The 21,680-nt window shown below is 36.3% G+C and overlaps 2 protein-coding genes across 2 annotated transcripts; both read right to left on the reverse strand.

Moving 5' to 3' along the window:
* Positions 1–10,140: 10,140 nt before the first annotated feature.
* On the reverse strand, positions 10,141–10,816 carry LOC129946463 (putative nuclease HARBI1). The gene is made up of 2 exons (XM_056056651.1): positions 10,675–10,816; positions 10,141–10,604 (listed from the first exon to the last, which is right to left on the reverse strand). The coding sequence occupies exons 1-2, from the start codon at positions 10,814–10,816 to the stop codon at positions 10,141–10,143; spliced, it is 606 nt and encodes a 201-aa protein (XP_055912626.1).
* Positions 10,817–11,354: 538 nt separating this feature from the next.
* On the reverse strand, positions 11,355–13,423 carry LOC129941759 (probable ATP-dependent RNA helicase DDX55 homolog). The gene is made up of 3 exons (XM_056050476.1): positions 13,269–13,423; positions 12,813–13,208; positions 11,355–12,757 (listed from the first exon to the last, which is right to left on the reverse strand). The coding sequence occupies exons 1-3, from the start codon at positions 13,365–13,367 to the stop codon at positions 11,459–11,461; spliced, it is 1,794 nt and encodes a 597-aa protein (XP_055906451.1). The 5' UTR covers positions 13,368–13,423; the 3' UTR covers positions 11,355–11,458.
* Between the last annotated feature and the right edge of the window lie 8,257 nt (positions 13,424–21,680).

Genomic DNA, 21,680 nt, shown 5'->3' on the forward strand with positions numbered 1-21,680 from the left:
TAAACGAGAGAAATTTACGACGCGACACAATCTGCATTCCCTAAGGCGTTTTCAAATTTTCTCTCTCGTTTTGTAATCATGTGTAAACACAAACGTAAGACGAAAGGAAATGACAACAAAGACGGTAACTCTCGTTTGGAAATTTGCTAACACATCTGCAATATTCCAGTATAGGATGGGCAAGTGAACAGTAAAGGATTTTTGAAAAAATTATATTCTTTAGAAAACTTTCTGATTAATTAAAGCCGACTTCTAGCCTTACTTGTGACGAGATGAATATGTGAGTGTGTAAATTTTTGAGTTTCATTTGATTTTGCAGATACATATTTGTTACTTCTTCGTCGTTTAAAAATCTGTGGAATGTGTTTAAAAGGCGTTTTCAATTTGCTTTTGATACTTTAAAGTTATTTATACTTTGCATAACAATTTTGTGTCAAGTATATTTTATTGAAGTTTTTTCTTAAAGCTATGTGAGGTAACCTTTTGGAAGTCGGCCATACTTACGATGAAAATTATATATGCTGGTGGTAAAACAAGTAGCTATATGCCAAGATTACATTCTTCGAGTTGTTTGTTTGGTGAGAGCTTTTGGAAAACCTTTAGAAGAACATGAAGTTGCTGCAGTTTTGTTTGTGAGTTGGGCTCTGCACTGCGGTCAAGTTAAAGCCGTTTTGATGATTGAATATGTCACTGGTAAGATGTTAGACGTTTTGAATGCATTGATGTGAGTTGCTATGTTGTCTTAACAAATAAGAAAGCCGAAGCCTACAAAACCGAAGAACTCGGATGTCAAAGAAGCAAGGATGTGTTTTTAATGCAACAAACTAGGACATGTTAAAGTGGACTGCTACAAATACAAGTCAACTTTACAAAAAGGAATACATGCAAAGTCTTCTGTAACATCAACATCACATAATTACATCAGCAATACCAATAAAAAATAAATTAGTGGGTATGTATTCTCAGGAAGTAGCATGGATTTCTCAAGTCGAAAAAAACCTCAGTTCCTATGTCATCAACCGAAATGGAGTATGTAGCGGTACATTGTATAAATAAAAAATAAATTAGGGCTGTCAGGAATTGTGTTTCCCATGAACTTTTTCCCATATCCGAAAAATAGGTATAGTGAACATCTTTCGAAATTAGGGAAAAACTCCGAGAGAAAAAAATACCTATCGTGAACAATTTTTGTATGGGAAATTTGTTGCTTTTTCCCTCGGAATTTTCCCTGTCATTAAACGTGGGAATTCAAAACAATACCTCAACTACACTGTGATAATTTATGTTTGTCTTTTTAATTTATTAGCCTCTTGTTTTTAATGTTAATTTATTAAATAGTTTAAATATTTTTCTTTCATTTTCCTTTTGCAAACGAAATAAAAATAAGATTTAAAACACAAAACCAACAAAACAATGTAAAAAACAGCAACATATCATAATAAAAACCCCTGAAGAAGTCGTGAGTAGCGACGAAACGTTGGGTGAAAGATGAAATAAAGTTTTTTATTTGCATTTAAAATCAATTGACCAAAACAGCCTGCATTACCAAACATTAATCTACAAATATTCAATAAAAAATTGGTCACATAAAACATACATATATAATAAACAAAGATGTAAGTTATTCTCTGAAAAAAAAAAACCTTTTTTTAAGGTCAAATTCTTCTAATTCGAAGCAAATAGACGTTTTAATTGATTTTATGGAAAAAAAACCGAGATATCGCCAATGGATTCACTACAAATGGACTGAAGGAATGATATCCAACTGCATTGCGAATCCAATAAAATCAGTTGCCGAGTGGGAAGAAGTAAGTGGTGCGTTAATTTAATGGTGTTTTTATTTAAAAATAAAATAATTTAAGGACTGGCTTGATAAAAAAAAATATGTAAGAAAAAAAATGGCAAAAAAAAAGCGGCTGGCGGAGGCCGTTTGCAAGGAGTACAACTTTAGCTCATTGGAAGAAACCATCATTAAAGTGCATAGGGCGAATCAGTGCAAGGCTTGTCAAGCTTGTTTTCCATTTTTCTTGAGTTATTTACATCTTGATTCATAAAGACAAATTTTGTTCTGAAAGAAGTCTAATACATTTGAAAGGAACGGTCTTTTAACACTCCTGTCTGATAGCTACCTTCTGCAAAGAAACGCAAACACGCACTTATCTCGCTAATACATTTCTTTGACTGGGACAAGAAATCAGACAGCGTATCCAGTAAATGTTTAAACAATGGTTTGTTAGTTCTATAGTAACGATGGAATCTGTAGATAGAAACGGTATCAAATGTATGAGTCAATCAAATGTTTTAACTTACAGTGGTTCTGGTAGCTCTAAAGGATTTGAATGATCAATTAAATTCCGCCATATAATTCTCTACTCATTTCGTCCTCTCTGTTTTAATTTGATCGTTATGGATCAAGATGCAAATGAATCAAGAAGAAAAAACAAAAAACAAGCTTGAAGTTTTATAAAAAACATAAAATTCCTGGAGTAATAGGATCCATAGACGGCACTCATGTGAAAATAATTGCTCCACCAACAAACAAACATTTGTATTTTAACAGGAAAGGATATTACAACATGAATGTTCTACATGTTTGTAGTTTCATCTTTGCAATTAATTGTTTCAATAACTTTTTATACCAAGGGTTGCGACGATGAGCTGAGAATACGATTAGTGGATTTTACTCACCCAGGAGCATGTCATGATTCGTTAATTTGGAAAGTAAGTGAACTGTGATCGTGGATCGAAGAGCAATATAAAAATGGTGAAAGAAATTCGTGGCTATTGGGTACTGAAGTATTTTGTATTCACCTTAATCAAATTTTTCAACAGGTGATGCTGGATATCCAGTTCGTCGGAAGGCAAATTCAATGAAGCCCATAGTCGATGCCAGTTGGGTGCTGAAAGGAAGATGGAGGTGCTTGCTTGGGACTAGAGAACCTTCCAAAAAAGGCAATCTTTTTTAATTTACGAACGCTTGCTTCGAATTAGAAGAATTTGACCTTAAAAAAAAAAAGTTTTTTTTAGTTTTATTATTTTTGTTTAGAGAATAATTTACATCATTGTTTATTGTTTTATAGCATTTCTAGGGAAAAAGCAAAAAATTGTTCTCGATATTTATTTTTTTCTCTCGGAATTTTTTCCTAATTTCGAAAGATGTTCCCGATACCTATTTTTCGAAATTCTGAAAAAGTTCATGGGAAACACAATTCCCGATAGCCCCAATTAATCAGCCCACTATTATATGTATATGAAGACAATCAGAGATGCATTGACCAGTGGTCGATTAAATCCGACAGATGCTTTAATCAAACATATTGATATTTCCATCAATCATCATATAATAGACCTACGAGAGAAGAGCATTCAATTAAAATACTGTTCAATGAATGAAATGAGAGCTAACATTTTGACAAAGCCACTTTCCAAATAAGGTTTCCTTAAATTTTCAAACTTGTTGGTAATTCGAACAAATGACCATTTGAAACGAGAGTGGGTGTTGAAAAGAAAAGAAAGCCATTTAAAAAACGTCACGACGGAGAAAACAAGAGAAGTCGAAAAAACGAGCTATCGTTAATAAATTTCTATCAGATATTAAACTCCAAAAATTCTAAAAGCTAATATAAAAATGGGAAAAATCTTTTAAAACTAACCATAATTTCACCGATTTTGGGTGTGATACTTGTGCTGTAAGATAGCATCTACATAACTTTATATTTTTATTTATAAGAAAATTATTTATTGTTGGTACCAGATATGAAACGACCATTGGCAACACGGGTTGTATAGTTTATATCCTTTTATCTCTGTCACGTATTATATTCACATCTTTGTCACACAAAGATCTTTCTTATTTTTGAACTATTATTTTTCTTTTGCTCATTCTGTTTTTAATAAAGCTACTGGCTGGACGTGCCATTTTTATAACGTTCAACTTGTTATATTTTATTTACTGAAAGTTATAGACTTTAAATTAAAATCCAACAGGTTATGGGCCCAGACCCTAACTGCACAGGATAATAAAAATAATCAAAGTGAAGTTATAAAATTAAAAAAAAAACAAAAAAACAATTTCGTAAGAATAGTAGATTCGCAATCGCATTTACGTATTCTAGAAATAAAGATGGCTGGTCACATGGTTCACATTGAAAAATTATCAAAAGACAATTTCGACACATGGAAACTACAAATGTGCGCTATATTAGTTAAAAATGATCATTGGGGCTATGTGAATGGGACAACACAAAAACCAGAACCGATTTTAGTGCAAAATCAGGTAAGCAATTCACAAGAAATAAGCATTTGGGAAACAACAGATCAAAAGGCCAGAGCAGATATCATTTTGTCTATTTCACCCTCCGAATTGTGTCATATAAAACATTGCTGCACTTCAAGAGATGTTTGGGAAAAACTCGAACAAGTTTACCACTCCAAAGGTCCTGCAAGAAAAGCCACATTACTGAAGCAGTTACTTTTTTCAAAAATGAAAGAGGGAGATAGCATGATGTCGCATCTGAATAATTTCTTCGGCAACTTAGACAAACTAGCTGAGATGGACATAGGCATTACGGAAGATCTTCTCACTATACTGTTATTGTATAGCATTCCAGACAGTTACGAAAACTTTCGATGCGCAATTGAGGCGAGAGACGATTTGCCTACACCAGAAGCGTTGAAAATAAAACTACTTGAAGAATACAATGCGAGGAAAGAAAAAGAAACACAGTCGAGACAACAACAACAAGATGCAGACGCATTTTATGCCAAATATGGAGATGCAAAAAACAGACACTTTGAACGTCGTCACGAAACACAGACAAGCAACAGTTCGATAAAAAATGGTGGCACTGGAAACAACAAAAAATCTTACAAATGCAATTTTTGCAAGAAGATTGGCCATAAAGGTGCTGATTGTTGGAACAAAAACAAGAACAAAGTAAAGCAAAGTGTATCAAATGCTACAGATGACGCTTTTGTTGCTGTTGGCGATGAAGAGGTCGTATCTATCGGAATTGCTCTGCAAGCTGGTGTCAACTCAATCACAAGCTGGTGCATTGATAGTGGGGCAACATCTCACATGTGCCGAGACAGAACAAAATTTATTGAGTTTGTCAGGGTTGAAAATCAAAGCGTTCGACTTGCTGTTGATAAGACCACAGACATAATTGGAAAAGGCACAGTTCGTTTAAATGTAAATGTCAAAAACAGCACAAAGACGATTCGATTGAACAACGTCCTCTATGTTCCTGAGTTGAAAACAAATCTTTTATCCATCTCCAAGGCAGTCTCCAATGGATATACAATTGAATTTAACGAAATTGAAGCAGTTTTCAAAAACAAGATGAAAGAGACTATTGTAAGAGGAGCAAAGAAAGGAGATCTCTACTTCATCGAATGCAATACAGAGTCAACTTCAGCTGTAAATGAAAAACCAAATCAGTTTGATGAATGGCATCAGCGCTTCGGACATCTGAACGAGAGAGACTTAAAAAGAATCATCACAGATGAAATGGCAACAGGCATACCCCGCTTGCCTCCGAGTCAACTATCAGTGTGCGAAGTGTGCATATTAGGCAAGCAGAGTGCTGAATCATTTCCAAAAGAGTCACTGACAAAGACAACAACTTTGCTTGAGTTGATTCATTCTGATGTGTGTGGGCCAATGAGAACCAAAACGATTGGTGGTGCTGTTTCCTTCGCAACATTCATTGACCATAAATCACGTTTTGTTGAAGTTTTCTTTCTGAAATCAAAAAGTGACGTCAAGGAATCCTTTCTGAAATACAAAAGTTTAATAGAAAATCAAACAGAGAAGAAAATAAAAACCTTACGAACGGACAATGGCCTGGAGTACTATGGAAAAGAGTTCACGGATTTCATTGAACAAGCTGGCATTAGAAGAGAGCATACTGTTGCCTATACACCTCAGCAGAACGGAGTCGCGGAGAGGATGAACAGAACGCTAGTCGAAATGGCGAGATGTATGCTGATCCAGTCAAAACTTGCACCCAGCTTCTGGGGCGAAGCAATTGCTACAGCTGCATACATACGAAACCGATGTCCAACCAAAAAACTCGACAATATGACGCCTTTTGAAGTCCGGTACGGATACAAACCGAATGTTTCACATTTTAAAATATTTGGTTGTAAAGCATTCGCTCTAAATAAGAAACCAGGTATAGGAAAATTTGTGTCCAGATCAACAGAATGCATATTCGTAGGATACTCGACCACATCAAAAGCCTATCGTCTTTGGGATCCAGTTTCGAAAAGAATTATTGTGAGCAGAGACGTCAAATTCATAGAACAGTCGAGTTGTATTCAATCTGGTGATGTTTACGAAAAGTTTTTCGATTTCAATTTAACCACAGCAAATCCGATTGACAGCAAAATCGAAGTTCCGAAATACGAAACACAGTTTGATGAAATTAATAATGATGACAGCAAATGCAATGAAGGAAAATTATTCGGAACAAGTTTGGAAAATAAAAACAACAAGAAAGCTCATAGTAAAAGTTCAGATAGCGATGAAACTCCGCTTAAGAGGGGGCCTGGAAGACCAACTTTTGAAAGAACTGGCAGAAGGGGCAGACCAAGAAAGTTATTCAGCATGATGCAAGAAAAGGTCAAGAATGAGGCTGAACTGGCAGAAGAAGCTAATTTTGTGAGCTGTTCAATTAATCCAACGGTGAAAGAAGCGATGGAGAGTTCATGTGCCAACGAGTGGAGAGCTGCAATGGAATCAGAGTTCAATGCTTTACGAGACACGAACGCATGGGAACTTGTTGAACGTCCGAAGGATAAGAAGGTCATCGGATGCAGATGGGTTCTTAGAACTAAGTTCAACGCTGATGGAACAGTCGAACGACGCAAAGCAAGATTGGTGGCCAAAGGATGTTCACAACAACCAGGTATCGATTTCAATGAAACATTCGCACCGGTGGCAAGGCAAAGCTCAATTCGAATCCTCATGGCTTTAGCAGCAGAATTTGATTTGGATCTTTTCCAGTTGGATGTTGAAATGGCGTACATAAATGGAGACCTGGAAGAGGAAATATTTATGGAGCAGGCTGAAGGATTTGTGAAAGCAGGTGAAGAGAATTTTGTTTGTTCACTCAAAAAGGCTCTATACGGGCTGAAACAGTCTGGAAGAAGTTGGATCATCAAGTTAGAGCAAGAACTTTTGGAAATGGGACTTAAACCATTAAATACCGAAAAATGTATTTATTTAATGGAAACTGAAGAAACTTACATGGTTGTCGTCATCTATGTTGATGATCTTATAATCGGAACAAACAACTTAAATTCTTATCAAAAACTGAAGACACACATGTCACAAAAATTTAAAATGAAAGACCTTGGTAAGTTACATTTTTGTCTTGGAATTGAATTTAAACAAGATATTTCTCAAAATACTGTCACGATGAATCAATCCAAATACATCCAAAACATTTTATTTGAATACGGAATGAGTGAATCGAAGACAATGGCAACTCCGTTAGATGGAAATGTGAAGCTCAGCAAACAGATGGGACCGAAGACTGAACAAGAAAAGTCTGATATGTTAAATACACCATATACATCATTGATAGGTTCACTAATGTATCTCGCGGTATCGACGCGACCTGACATCGCACACACAGTAAGTGTTCTAAGCCAATACAACTCTGATCCTGCAAGGAACACTGGAAGGCTGCAAAACGGGTCCTCAGGTACCTACAAGGCACTCAACATCTTGGCCTTGTATACCAGAAAACCAATAAACCGGAGTTAATCGGGTATGTAGACTCAGATTGGGGAGGCAACGTGGACGACCGAAAATCATACACAGGATTTGTATTCAAATTGGCCAATGCAGCAGTGACTTGGGAATCCAGGAAGCAAAAATCTGTCGCACTGTCAAGCACGGAGGCAGAGTATATGGCGCTGACTGAAGCAGCTAAGGAAACTATTTATCTGCGAAACCTGTTAAAGGAACTTGGTTTTCTTAACAATGATGCAACACCAACCATTGTTTACTGTGACAATCAAGGAGCCCAAAAACTAATGAAAAATCCTGCATTCCATTCAAGAACGAAACATGTAGACATCCGACATCATTTCATCAGAGAAGTGTTCCAACGAGGTGAGATAGAAGTCAAATATATTCCAACAACCGAGATGATTGCTGATGTCCTAACTAAAAGCCTATTTGGACCAAGCCATCGTAAATGCATCAAAGGTTTTGGTATCCTACCTGAAGAAGGATAACCCGCGTTGAGAGGGGGTGTTGGTACCAGATATGAAACGACCATTGGCAACACGGGTTGTATAGTTTATATCCTTTTATCTCTGTCACGTATTATATTCACATCTTTGTCACACAAAGATCTTTCTTATTTTTGAACTATTATTTTTCTTTTGCTCATTCTGTTTTTAATAAAGCTACTGGCTGGACGTGCCATTTTTATAACGTTCAACTTGTTATATTTTATTTACTGAAAGTTATAGACTTTAAATTAAAATCCAACATTTATGTACATACGTAAGTAATATTAAAAACTACTTTGTTCTTTTAAAATAAATGAAAATATAAAAAAGAGCTAAGCGCATAGTTTTTCACTTATATAAATCCTTTATACAAATACATTTATAATGAATTAAACATCTTCAATAAACCAGTAATATCAAAAACAAAATGCGTCGAAATCGCTACTTCTTTATACGATGACATTGAAAAAATAGCTGTTATTTGTTGTTTGTATTTTTTTTTTTCGAAAAAAGTATAAAATGGCTAATAAAGAGTTAAGTTTAAGAGCGGCAGTTAATTATTGATTTGAACTTAAAACAAAAAATGTCCTACTGAGAAATATCAAAAATAACTTCAAGAAGCCAGTCAACGATCCAAACGACCATAAATCGCTACAAAAACAAGGGAAAAGTTAAATCAAAATTAAGATCTGGGATGGAATCGGCTAAGGTGATTGTTGATAAATGACAATCAAAATGATCGAATTTGATCTATATAAGGTGATAGTCAAATTGATACCTAAAAAGCTATCACAAAAAAATGTGATAGTCGTTTTCAAACAAATTTGTTTATTCCGAATAGAGCTACCAGACGGTTACACAAACGACTGAAAAATTTTCTTAGTTCACTTTGTTTCTTTTAAAAAACACATTCATGTGACCGACAAAGCTTACGACATTCGAAAAAAGCAAGGAAAGTAAGAATTTTATTCAAAATCAGCCAATTTGAAACTTTTATTTAGATATTTTATAAGAATCAATTTAAAATTTCACCAAGGCAACAACGAATTTTGACAATTTGAATCCGAAATTGTTCAATCGAATTGAATTGAGTTGAATCATCTTACACAGACGGAATGAAAATGATAGTCAATTTGACTATCAAAAAATTGATAGTCAACAATCACCTTAGCCGATTCCACCCCTGGCTGACCATCGAAGCTCTCTGTAAGAGATAAGTGTATTATAAAGCGGATGGTTGACCAAGATCCCTTCATAACGGCTAACTCGGTAAGCGTACAACTTGAAAAACATCAAAGTGCATCCAGAAACGGTAAGAAGAGTTAAAGTTCAAGGAGGGTTAAAGTCATGTACACCCAGAAAAAAAAAACATGTGTCAATACGATCAATAGACAAAAACGATTCTTGTTCGAAAATGAGTATGTTAACAAGTCTTCAGACTTCTGGCGAAAAGTTATATTTGCCGACGAGTTGAGATATAACATTTTTGGATCTGACGGTCGTTTGAAGTTGTGGCGAAAGCCAAACGATGCCCTTAATCCTAAGTGCACTATCAAAACTGTAAAGCACGGTGGTGGAGGTGTTATGGTATGGGGCTGTATGCCGTCATACAAGGCTAAAAGGATATGCGACGAAATACTGACACCAAAAGTAATATCTCTTGCAGCAGACGCAAACTTTTGTGGATAATTTTCAAACTTTTTTGTATGTTTCTATTTATTTATTTCTGAATAAAGAATAGTTTGTTTATTTATGTTATAAAAATCGAAACCTTGAATTTTGTTTGATACAAATATACCTTTCAAAAATTTGTATCACTCATCGTTTGTGAATAACAGCGTTTTTTTTTCAATCGTTGTACGCAGACTTTTGTAAAGTACTGGGGCCCTACTATACTATGTAACTCGATTCTACAATGAAAATGCTCGAATTCGCAAAATCGCAACTCTGTAACTCGATAGCTGAATTCGTTAAGTCATCTCTTATTTTATTTCTTATTCTTTTAGCCAAATTAGAATGTTCATTTGTTTCTAAAGGCTGTTCTTCCAAAGAAAAATGGTTCTCGTATTCTTCTAATAATGCTTTTGTTGAATTAGGCTGTTCAACTCTGAACTTTAAACAGAGATTGTGGAGAGCACAACACATGTTCATAATTTGAGTAACCTTATCGGGTGGATAATGAAGTTCTCTGGCCGCAAAAAGACATCGGAATCTTGCCTTTAGGACACCGAAAACGCGCTCAATTATTGATCTTGAAACTGAGAATTTTTCGTTGAATTTTGATTCCATAGATCCTTCAGTTGCCGTTCCGTATGGTGTCATAATCCAAGGCTCTAACGGATATCCTGAGTCTCCTCAAATAATTTTTTAATATCATTTTGCTTGAAATTTATATATTTAGAATGTAGATACATATGTACTTACCTAAGATCCAGGACGACTTAACTCCATTTTCAAAGCAACGTTTGAGGTAAGCTCTTTCCGCACTAAGAGCCCAGGCATGGGAATCATGGGATGCTCCTCCATATCGTCCGTTTACCGAAAATATTGGTCGCCAAATCAACATTTGTTTGTTTTTTTTTCTAAATTAAACTATGTCAAACATAATGCGAGACTCGTTCGAAATTAGCAAATTTGTTGGCTAAAAGATTGGCATTACTGGCATTCGATTCTACTTTCATACGTAGTACGATTTGAAATTAGAATCGGAAATGAGTTTCGAATAGAATCAAAAGTAGAATCGAGTTACACAGTAGGGCCCCTGTATTTATATTTTATTCTATGGAGAAAATGAAAAAACGTACCTTTTATAATTATTTTTCTAAATCAAAAAGTATTTGAACCAACAATTTGTGGTTGATATGAAAATTGATGTGTATCTATTCTTTTGATATCCGTAATGCCAAGTATGTCAAAAAATCATTCACAATAATGATAAGATTCACACTTCATTCACAAAGTTGATAGTTGATAGCCATAATACCAAAGCATCAAAAATATTGTTATGTACCAATTATCTAGTTGATAGTAAGTACCCTAAAAATACGGCGGAAGGATTGATGAATTATTGCTGCTTTCAATAAGATCACAGAATAAAATTGTAGTTAGACCCTTTGAAACATTTACTATTTAACTTTATTGTCGTTAGTACTAAGAACATTATAAAATAGACTTCAAAAACTAATCTAATGTACAAAGTCATACATTTCTACTCATTTTCCATTCCCATTTGTTCATTGAATTCTTCTTCAGTGATTTTTTTCTTCTTGAGCCTCTTAAACAATCGTATATCATTAGCCAGTTCCTCTAGATCAGCTTCGCTGAATTTTTGTTTCTTTTTCTTTGGCTCTGCATCTCCAGACGCTTTCTTTAATTTCCTTTTAGCACGTCTGATCTCCTTTTTAGACTTAGCATCATCCTTCATCTTCTTTGATTGCTCCCATGATTCTGTACGTTTGTGAAATTTCTTCTTTCCTGGCCATTCTCCAGTCGCTTCGTAGGTTTTCAGTTTTTCCTGACGAATTTGTTCCTTTTGTTGATTCTTGTAAGTCAACTTATTCACATCGACAGTGAATTTTGGTGCAATAAAACTATCAGCTGTAGAATTTTTCAACTCAGGCATTCGCGGCATTTGAAGGAGCCCATAGCTAGTGGCCACTTTGCCCAAGTCAAGGTCTTTTAGTCGGAGAATTGCATTGCACTCGTGTTTACTGTATGCTCTTATGTGCGATACAAAAGCTCGAATTCCCTTGTCGCTACATCCCTTGTCGGCAGCTTGCAACTTATGCATGCGATTGAGAATGGAATCGAAGTCTTGGGTCCCAAATTCAATCTGTAGAGGCGATAATTCTACTTTTTGGTTGATTTTCAAAAAGTTAACATACGCATCTTCGGTGGGAAGAAGGAACACTAACGCACTACCTTCTGTCCCTTGACGAGCAGTTCGCCCAACTCTATGGACAAAACTCGATGCACTAGCCGGTGGATCCCATTGTACAACCCAATCTATTTCAGGAACATCCAATCCTCGAGCTAGAACATCGGTGCAAAGTAGAATTGCCTTTTCTGCTAACCGAAATTTCTCTACAACACTATTCCGCTTTGCCTTCATTTTGCCATGAATGCCTAGAACTGTGGACTTTTTCAAAAATTGTGGAATAATTTCCAACCAGTATTCTACACAAGCACAGGTGGGAAAGAACAGCATAATTTTGTCATGACAATGTTGCTTTAGGAACTCAAGTAATGCTAGAAACTTAAATTCAGGTTCTACGATGTAATAGAAGTTTTTAAGAAGCACTGGAGTGCTTATTGTGGATTTTTCCTTAACTGACACCAACACTGGATTTCTTAGACCAGCGCGTATTAATTGTGTCACCTCTGTGGTTTGTGTAGCTGAAAAAAGACCAGTCCTCCTCTGTCGAGGAATATAGCTGAGAATGACATTAATGGTTGCTTTGAATCCCAGATCCAAGAGACGGTCGGCCTCATCCAGAACAAGGAATTCCTTTTAAAATAGTCTTTTTAATAATGTTCATTTACTCATTTTATCTTAAGCTTACCAAACTTTTTACTCTTGAAGCAAGATTAAGGTCACCTTTGCGTTCAAATAAGTCTTCCAGGCGTCCAGGAGTGCAGACTAATATGCAAGGTCCCTCTTTTTGTATATTAGCAATATCTTCTTCGATGTTATTCCCACCAACTAATAACTTTTGCTTCAGAAAAGATAATTGTGGATGCGATAGAAACTTTGCCAAGACTTCAGATATTTGAAATGCCAACTCCCTTGTTGGAGAAACAATGAGTGCTCCGATCTCATTTGGTTTCCATGGACTTTCAGCTTCTCGTCGCTTAAGAATCTCCAAGAGAGGTACAAGAAAAGCAAGTGTTTTACCAGAGCCAGTCACTGCTTCTGCAGAAACATCTTTACGTGCAATTAACAGAGGAATTGTCGCTGCCTTGAAAATATATCAAAAGTGTTTTATAAAATGATAAGTTTATTATTTGTACTTGCTTACTTGGACTGGGGTCATAAAATCAAACCCAAGATCCTTTATGACTTCAAGAATTGGCTCAGATAAGGGTTTTTCAAGATCCGTCCACTTTTTACGCGACATTTTTCGAATGTTTACAAAATAAAGTCACAGATTTTTGACAGGTGTTTGAGCACATGGGAGCAGGATGGAAAATGGCGAGTCCCACGAACAGAAATCTTGTCGCACTCCGAAATGTCAGTTGTAATTTTCCGTGTGTTGAGAACATCAAAATTAATTTTCAGATAACATCTGAATTTTAGATGTTTATAAATTCTAAATAAATAAAGCCGGATTCGTGATGTTTTCCAAATCATTGATAAACTATTTCTTTAAAATGTATGGCAACAACAAACACAAAAGTTTGAGAAAGCTTAAGGTAAGTTTCATGAATTGTCCACAAGTCCCAAGACCGCTGCTAAAAAATAGTACAAGTGTTGATGAGTAGTTGTCAAATATTAAGTAACTTAGAGTCATTTGCAAGTTTCTCAGAAATCGATTTTAAGGCCGCATATGACATCAACTAGTATATGATGAACTGTAAAGAACCATGTTTAGTTTTGAAGAATTCGCGCTGCTCCAAAAAGGTTGCAAGCAACTTAACCGTGTCATGTAATTGATTTAAGATCGTCCTCTTAAGAATAGTGCAGAGCTCCCACGCCAACTATAGTTTGTCCAATTACTGGCATATGCTGGGCAGGTTAAGACGACAGAAGGGACTTGAAAGTTAAGCAAGTTTCAAGTACCTGATTGGCCAGCTGTCAGAAAAATAACCTTCCGATTGAGGCAACTTTAATGGAAAGTAGACTGAAAAGTTAGTCAAGAAAAATTTCCCTAACTATTAAGTCAAGTCCACTTCTATCAAAATGACAGTTGATCATGTTTTTTCATTCAACTGAAAGCTGGACTTTATTACTCTATGATTTATTCTTTTCCTCCACAACTTCATTTAATGCTTTCTGTAAAAAGGTTCCTTGTCAATGTGGAAAAGAAATAACTAATATTTCTTTACAATACAAATCGTGATGTACTTGTGGCTTGCCTGTGGAGTATTTTATAGACAATAATTTTATTGATATTTTTTGTACTATGAACTTAAAAACTATGTAGTTGTTTTGGTCAAAATGTACTTCAGAGAATTAAGTTGACATCAAATGAAGTCCCTTGCCTGCGCCTGCCCATTGACATAATCGGGAAAACTCAGAGTGATGTCCATAGGGCTTTTGTGAGTATTGAGGCAAAGACGGGAAAAAAGGTTAAGCAGTAAAGGGGGACAAAACAACATGCTGTCATCGAGTAAGGACCTACAACTCTGACGTCTCGGTCAAAACGTTGCGACCGACAGAAAGATGAGAACGTCTTAGGGTGCTTTTAGAGAAATATTCTTTAAGTGATTTTTGGTTCCGTACGCATAGATGGAGAATGGAGGAGAAGATATAACGACGAACTGTACGGGCTGTACAGCGACACTGACCTAGTTAACAGAATTAAAGTCCAACGGCTTAGATGGCTAGGTCATGTAGAGCGAATGCACATAAACGCTCCAGCCCGGAAGGTTTTCAAATCCAAACCCGAGATACGGCGCACAGTGGTGCGAGAGCGGAAAAAAGTCTTTTTAAGAAGTTATATTTATCCTTTTAAATTTTATGTTTAAGTACTCTTATATAACCCGAGCGTATGATTTAAAAGTATTTTTCAACATATATATTGTATGTTCTGATTTACAAGCCCTCAAAGTTGAAAAATAATTTTACTCAAATCGCGAACCGTATTTTCAACAAATTTTGAGATGTTTTTTTCCGAAGTTCCTTTAAATAAATTCTCTAGCTTCTTAAATAATTTAATTGGTCTATTTTCGATTATCTAAAATAAAAAAAAAAAATGATTATTTATAAAAGATACCTTCTATAAGTAGTCTGAAGCTTAAGTACTAGGAAAAAATGTGTTTTTTTTAAACTTTTTGATTTAAAAAAAAAAGCTCCAAAAGACTCCAAGAAAGTAAGTATGCCAGCATATGCTCCATGCATTTATGTAAAAGCACAGAAAAAATCAGCTGCAGATACGTGCAGATGTGGAAGTTATGATCAAAAATGTTTCACTGAATCGGATTTCAAAAAACTGCGTTTTGACGGTGGTGTTTACCAAAAAGTTTGATTTCTTCGTTATTAATTGTCAGAATGAACTGTTTAAGCCCATTATTTTAAGAAAAAATGTCAAACTTTATTTTAAAAATAAAACAAAATTAATACATTGACACAGGTCTGAGAATTTCGATTTTTGCGAAACCATTTATTTCTGCCCGGAAAATTTTTTCAACTTCGAACTCAATTTTCTTGGAAAGAACACACGAAAAGCAATATAGTTTTATGATATTTTAAATTATATGATAGAGCTTAAAAAAAATAAAGAAGAAAAGGATTAGGGATAATCCTTTATTTTTTTGCTAAAAGTAGGGCAGGTAGAAATAAAAAAGGTGTTATTTTTAAAGTTTTATTGCTTTGTTTTTGTTGTGTATTGCGTAATTTTGTATTACCTGTCTTATTAGAATAAAATCTCTTACTTAAATCTATATATATATAAAGGATTAATTTAAAAAAAAGTCAGTATTGAGTTACTGACCATTTGTGCAAGGTGTTTAAGAAAAATGTTTACTCTGATCAATCAATAAGTGAAAGTGAAGTGAAATATAATAACAAATATACATATAGTGAATAGTGAATTCAATACATTAAAATGCATTCAATCGAAATTCCTTATTCGGTGTTGTGTAGTGAACTTATCACTAATGGACATGATGTTCAAAATCTTCTACCATATTTTGAAAGGGAATACCCCAACTTAATTTCTGAGCAAATAGAAACTGTGCTGTCAGAATTGAATAAACGTTTTGTGCCTCATTTTTTTTTTGTTTTTTCAACCTTTGTTTATAATTTTGTTTTTTCAACCAAATTTTGACCAAATATGTATAAGACTAATCTTAACATGTATGTAGAATACTATTCCCAGAAAACCAAATAAAAGATATTCCTTTAATAGGTATAATCCAATTTTAATGAAAAAAAAAGTAAATGATTAACAATTATTAATAAAAAAAGAAAAGAAATCGGTTGAATCGGTTAGTGCACAGTGCCGGTCGTTGCTTAACTCAACGGAGTGTCTCTCTCGTGTCTACTTTTGGCTTCCTCAGTGATAGTTTTTACCTTTGTGCCAGGGTTACCACCCATACGGCCATCCTGAAATTCGACTGCCCCAGTCGAAGGAATAACATCTACAGTGTATTGATCATCATCTTCCTCAGAATCGGAATCAAACGTTCGCCATCGTTTCATGTAATCTGCTGCCGTCGAAGTTTGGTTAGGTCCCTCATGTTCTCCGACTTTTTTGACCACGTAGCGATCGTTACGACCGACCTTAATTATTTCATAGGGCCCAAGATACTTAGGAAAGAGCTTTTGACCTGTCGCAAACTGCGTCTTTTGAATTGCAACTAGCTCGCCTAAACCATATGAAGGTGCTGTTTTTCTTTTTTGATTGTATGTTTTTTTGTTTTCTTCTTGTATTTTGTGTATTTGTATTTTCGCTTCCTCTCTTAACTGCTGACGGTCCTCCTCGAACGCAACCATGATCTAATCTTCAAGAAGCTGTCTTAAATTTACGTCGTCATCCGAAGCCATTTTTACGCCAAACATCAGCTCGAAAGGAGTTCTACCCGTGCTTCGTGAAACGGTTGAATTTATAACGCACTGTACCTTGGGAATGAACTGGTACCATTTCAGTGGGTTTTCTGCTTGTCCATTGCCTCTCGGGACACCAGTTGTCACTAGATGATGCTCGATATTTTTTTTTCTCCGAGCAATATGCTTCAAAGTCGTTAGACGTGAATGCAGCTCCTTTGTCAGAAACAATTCGCCGAGGGTGACCAAAAACTTGTGAGAGTAAGTTCAAACGGTTGATTACTTCGCTGGCCGTCGTGCTTTTGACTGGATAGATCCACATAAACTTGCAGAAGGCATCAACGATGACCAAGATGTAACTATAATTTTTTGCTGTGGATGGAAGGGGCCCGAGATGATCAAGATGAAAAGTGTGTAATGGCTGGTCCATCTTGGCAATGGGATGAAGAAACGACTCCTTCTTACCATTCTTTTTGGCAGCGAGTATACAGGGGATGCAATTACTGATGACTTCAGCAATCTTGCGATCCACCTGTGGAATAAAAAAATCATTTTTAATAAGTTTAAAAACCTTACCAAGACCAAAATGTCCAATTTCGTGAAACATTTGAATGATTTGCTTCTGCAGACTCTTTGGAACTACCAAAACGTAAACACCATCCACGAATTTATACAGCACATCATTCCTAAGATGATAGTCTACGTAGGTACCAAACTTGGCAAGGATTTCTTTAATAGCACGGCAAAATTCATCCTTCAGTTGAGCATTCTTGACTGCTTTCACAGACCCGTCCTCTATTGCGAAAATACTTGATGGATGACGGCTTAGGGCGTCGACGTGGCGCATAGCTGTCCCGGATCGGTGATGAACTTGGCAATAAAACTCCTCTAACTGAAGTGCCCAATTTGCAATGCGACTATTTAGATTCCTTTTCGCCATAGTGTCTTTAAACGCTTTGCAGTCGGTGAAAATATCAAATCTTAAACCCAGTAAGTAGATTCTCAATCGTTTAAGAGCTTTGACTATCGCGAGAACCTCTAGTTCATAGCTTATAAATTTTTTAAAGCTTAAAAAAAAGACTGGATGGTACTGACCGTCATCGTGTTTTTGGACGAGTACAGCCCCGAGTCCTTCCTTAGAGGCGTCGGTATGCAGCTGACTTTGTAAATCAGGATTGAAAAGTTTTAACACCGGCTCTTGGCAAAGCAACTCCTTCAATTTTTTGTAGGCATTTTCTTCGGTGGGTCCCCATATAAACGTGGCATCTTGTTTTGTTAGGTCGGTTAATGGCTTTGCGATTGTAGCGTACCCTGGGATAAATTTTCTGAAGTATCCCGTGAGCCCCAGAAACTGCATGACTGACTTAATGTTTTTCAGCACAGGAAAATGCTTAACAGCAAATGTTTTCTCTTCCGATGGTCTTATGCTGCCGTTCCTAATAATATGGCCAAGGAATTTTACTTCCGTTTGGAGAAAGGCACATTTACCCCAGTTAATTATAAGACCATTTTCTTCAGATACCTTCAAAACTTCTTTTAATTTTTGTATGCCTTCTTCTTTGGATCTGGCAGGGATAATCAAATCGTCAATGTAGGCCAAAACTACTCCTCGGCGTTTCAGATCTTGAAGAACGACGTTCACATACCTCTGGAACACAGCAGGAGAATTGCACAAACCAAAAGGGACCTTATTAAATTCAAAATGGCCGTCAGGTGTCACAAAGGCCGTGTATTTCTTGCTGCTTTCTTCTATGTCGACGTGCAAGAACCCATTCTTCAAGTCCAGAATAGAAAAAACTTTCGCATTGTATAATTGCTCCAGCACCTCCTCTATAATTGGTAAAGGGTAACGATCTTTCAAAACATGCCGATTAAGTCGTCGAAAATCAACACACAGTCGCCGCGAACCATCTTTTTTGCTAATACAATGGGACTAGCGAAGTCGGAGTTACTGTTGCGAATGATCCCGTCTTTCATCCACTCGGAAATTTGCTTGTCTACGACTTCTTTCTCAAGGGGAGCTAGCCGCCGTGCTCTCTGGTAAATTGGTGTTTCCTCATCCAGGATTATTTTCATTTGCACACTTGTTCTTTCGGGTCGCTTTGGAGAGTACTTTGCAATTGTATTTTCGACTTGACTTCTGAGTTCTGGCTCTGGGATGCTTTGAATTGCGTCTGACAGCTGTGATTCGCAAGTGGAAATTAGGTTTATTCGAAACATCGGATTATCAGAATCGGCTTGCTTTTTATAAATAACAGGTTGCCCATCTTCGATGACTAAACATATTTTTGGGAGTATATCTTTACCTAGTAAAAACTCATAAGACAACCAATTATCTGGTACAAAATGACATATCAAATCATAATACTCGCCTGAGATCTCAATATTGATTTTGGAAGCACCTAAAGTTTTAGCCGGCTGGCTTCCAAATGCAATGGTGTCAACTCCTGGATACTGCATGTTATCGAAACTCAACTTTTGTCTTAGACTCTCTCTGGCAAGAGTTAGATCGCTTCCTGTATCGATAAGTGCCTGGAATTCCTGTCCTTTGACCTTGATCGGAGTAGTTATATCTGGAACTAACAACCTGTTGACTTTAGAACTTGTTGTTGCGTTATTCTCTGAACAATTTTTGGCAATGTGCCCAAACTTGTTGCATTTGAAACAACGACAGCCTTTCTCCTTGTTAGGACATGATTGAGTACTATGAGAAAGAGCCCCACAATAATGACATCGAGACTGCTGAGTTGTTTCTTCTTTTCTGATGATACTCTTGTAAACAGATTTATTCGCCGTTGCGTTTTTGGATCGGATTCGATCAGCTTTCATTCGCTCGTACGGCTTAAGTTCTGCCTTAAGCTCCTCTAAGGTCTTCGCGTGATAAAGGATACCTTTACTTAAAACGTCGTCTGGTATGCCAGCTATGATATACTCTAATAGATGAGCTTCGTCAATAGTTCCTCTAGAAGCTATCTTTTTCATTCTATAAAAGTATTCTAGAAATGATTCGCTGTCGGATTTTGTTGTCTTCTCGAGTAATTTATGGACATTTTCATGCTCCTGTTTGCCGAACTCTTTTACCAAAAATTCCTTCAAAGCATTCCAACTGCTGATCGTCTTCTCTGACTCCAAAGCAAGTTTGGCCGCACCGAATAACAATCGCCTACAGTACAAGAATTTTTGGACGTCTCCCCATGCGCAGACCAAAGACACACTCTCAAAGTCGGAGATCCATGATTCGATGCTTTTTCCATTTTCACCACTATATTTTTCTAGAGCTTCTTCAACGTCTTTAAATTGAAAGGAATTATGGACCTCAGGTTTTTGTTCAGTCATCTTTTCGTGTTTAGAAGGTAATTCTTTGACGTTTTCTTGAAAAAAAGTACTTCACTATCTTCGCTTTTGTCTTGTCCTTTGCTTGTGGTTGAGTTTGTTTCGCCTTCAAACTCCACCTCGCTTTGCTCTTCACTCGTTTCTTCGTCTTGTCTAGTTCTCCGTTCCAAAAGATTTCGAACACGCGCTACTAATTCCGTTTTTTTATTATAGCGGATCGATAAGCGGCTTTGTCTCAAAATTGCTTGTAATTCTTTTACTGTAAGACTTTTTAAATCACGTCCGATCGGCATGAAGAAAAAAAACAATGACAAAAAAACTTTAGCTTATCGTTTACAGGCACTGTGTAGGCTGATTATATAAAAATAATATGTAGGTGAGGGAACTTCTGACACCACCTAGAATACTATTCCCAGAAAACCAAATAAAAGATATTCCTTTAATAGGTATAATCCAATTTTAATGAAAAAAAAAAGTAAATGATTAACAATTATTAATAAAAAAAAGAAAAGAAATCGGTTGAATCGGTTAGTGCACAGTGCCGGTCGTTGCTTAACTCAACGGAGTGTCTCTCTCGTGTCTACTTTTGGCTTCCTCAGTGATAGTTTTTACCTTTGTGCCAGGGTTACCACCCATATGTATGCCAAATTTTATTTAAATCCGTTGAACCGTTCAGATTTTACAGACTTTTTTCCGCTCTCCCATACAAACCGAACCACTGTGCGGCGCAGTAGAGGAAGACCGACCTCTCGGATCGTTCGATACAATTAGTACTGGATGGATTCAAGTCCATAAAATAAATGCTGGTGTGCCCCAGGGCTCTGCTCTATCTCCAACACTCTTTCTCATTTTTATTAATGATCTTCTGTCTGCAACTTCTAATCTAATAGCACTCTTAGCTTTACATAATCGTTTTCAAACTCACATCCCTTTTTCAGATGTGGAACTGCAACGACAAAATATGATAAACTCATTAAATTCCGACTTAAACAGCATTGTGCAATGGGGAATAAGAAACCGCGTAGAATTTAATGCTTCAAAAAAGCAATGCTGTCTTGTATCGTTAAAGCGAGATATACTATCATTGCCATTATCCATGTGTGTCACCAACCACCTCTTGTGGAATGATCACATACGTGATGCCGTCAAAAATGCAGCAAGGTGTGTGGGTTTCCTTAGGCGATGCAAGAAATATTCCACGCTTTCTGATCCGGCTGTTATCTACAAGACTTACATATGTCCAAAGCTTTGGTATAACTCCCATCTCTGGGCTGGTGCTCCTGCAACTTACTTAAGCCTCTTGGATAGTATTGAATGTAGACAATTTAAATCGATAGATGATAATATCATCATAAGTTCATTAAGCTTGAACATCGTCGTAAGGTCTCTT

Source organism: Eupeodes corollae, chromosome 1 (genome assembly GCF_945859685.1).
Source record: "Eupeodes corollae chromosome 1, idEupCoro1.1, whole genome shotgun sequence".
Lineage (NCBI taxonomy): Eukaryota > Metazoa > Arthropoda > Insecta > Diptera > Syrphidae > Eupeodes > Eupeodes corollae.

What these genes read in the sequence shown, in the direction of transcription:
- LOC129946463 (XM_056056651.1), bottom strand. Translation starts at nt 10,816, where the DNA reads ATGTTGATTTGGCGACCAATATTTTCGGTAAACGGACGATATGGAGGA. An exon ending in TAAGTCGTCCTGGATCTTAG is followed by an intron (nt 10,605 to 10,674) that starts GTAAGTACATAT and finishes AAATTATTTGAG; the next exon opens with GAGACTCAGGATATCCGTTA.
- LOC129941759 (XM_056050476.1), bottom strand. Translation starts at nt 13,367, where the DNA reads ATGTCGCGTAAAAAGTGGACGGATCTTGAAAAACCCTTATCTGAGCCA. An exon ending in ATTTTATGACCCCAGTCCAA is followed by an intron (nt 13,209 to 13,268) that starts GTAAGCAAGTAC and finishes TATATTTTCAAG; the next exon opens with GCAGCGACAATTCCTCTGTT. An exon ending in CTTCAAGAGTAAAAAGTTTG is followed by an intron (nt 12,758 to 12,812) that starts GTAAGCTTAAGA and finishes CTATTTTAAAAG; the next exon opens with GAATTCCTTGTTCTGGATGA.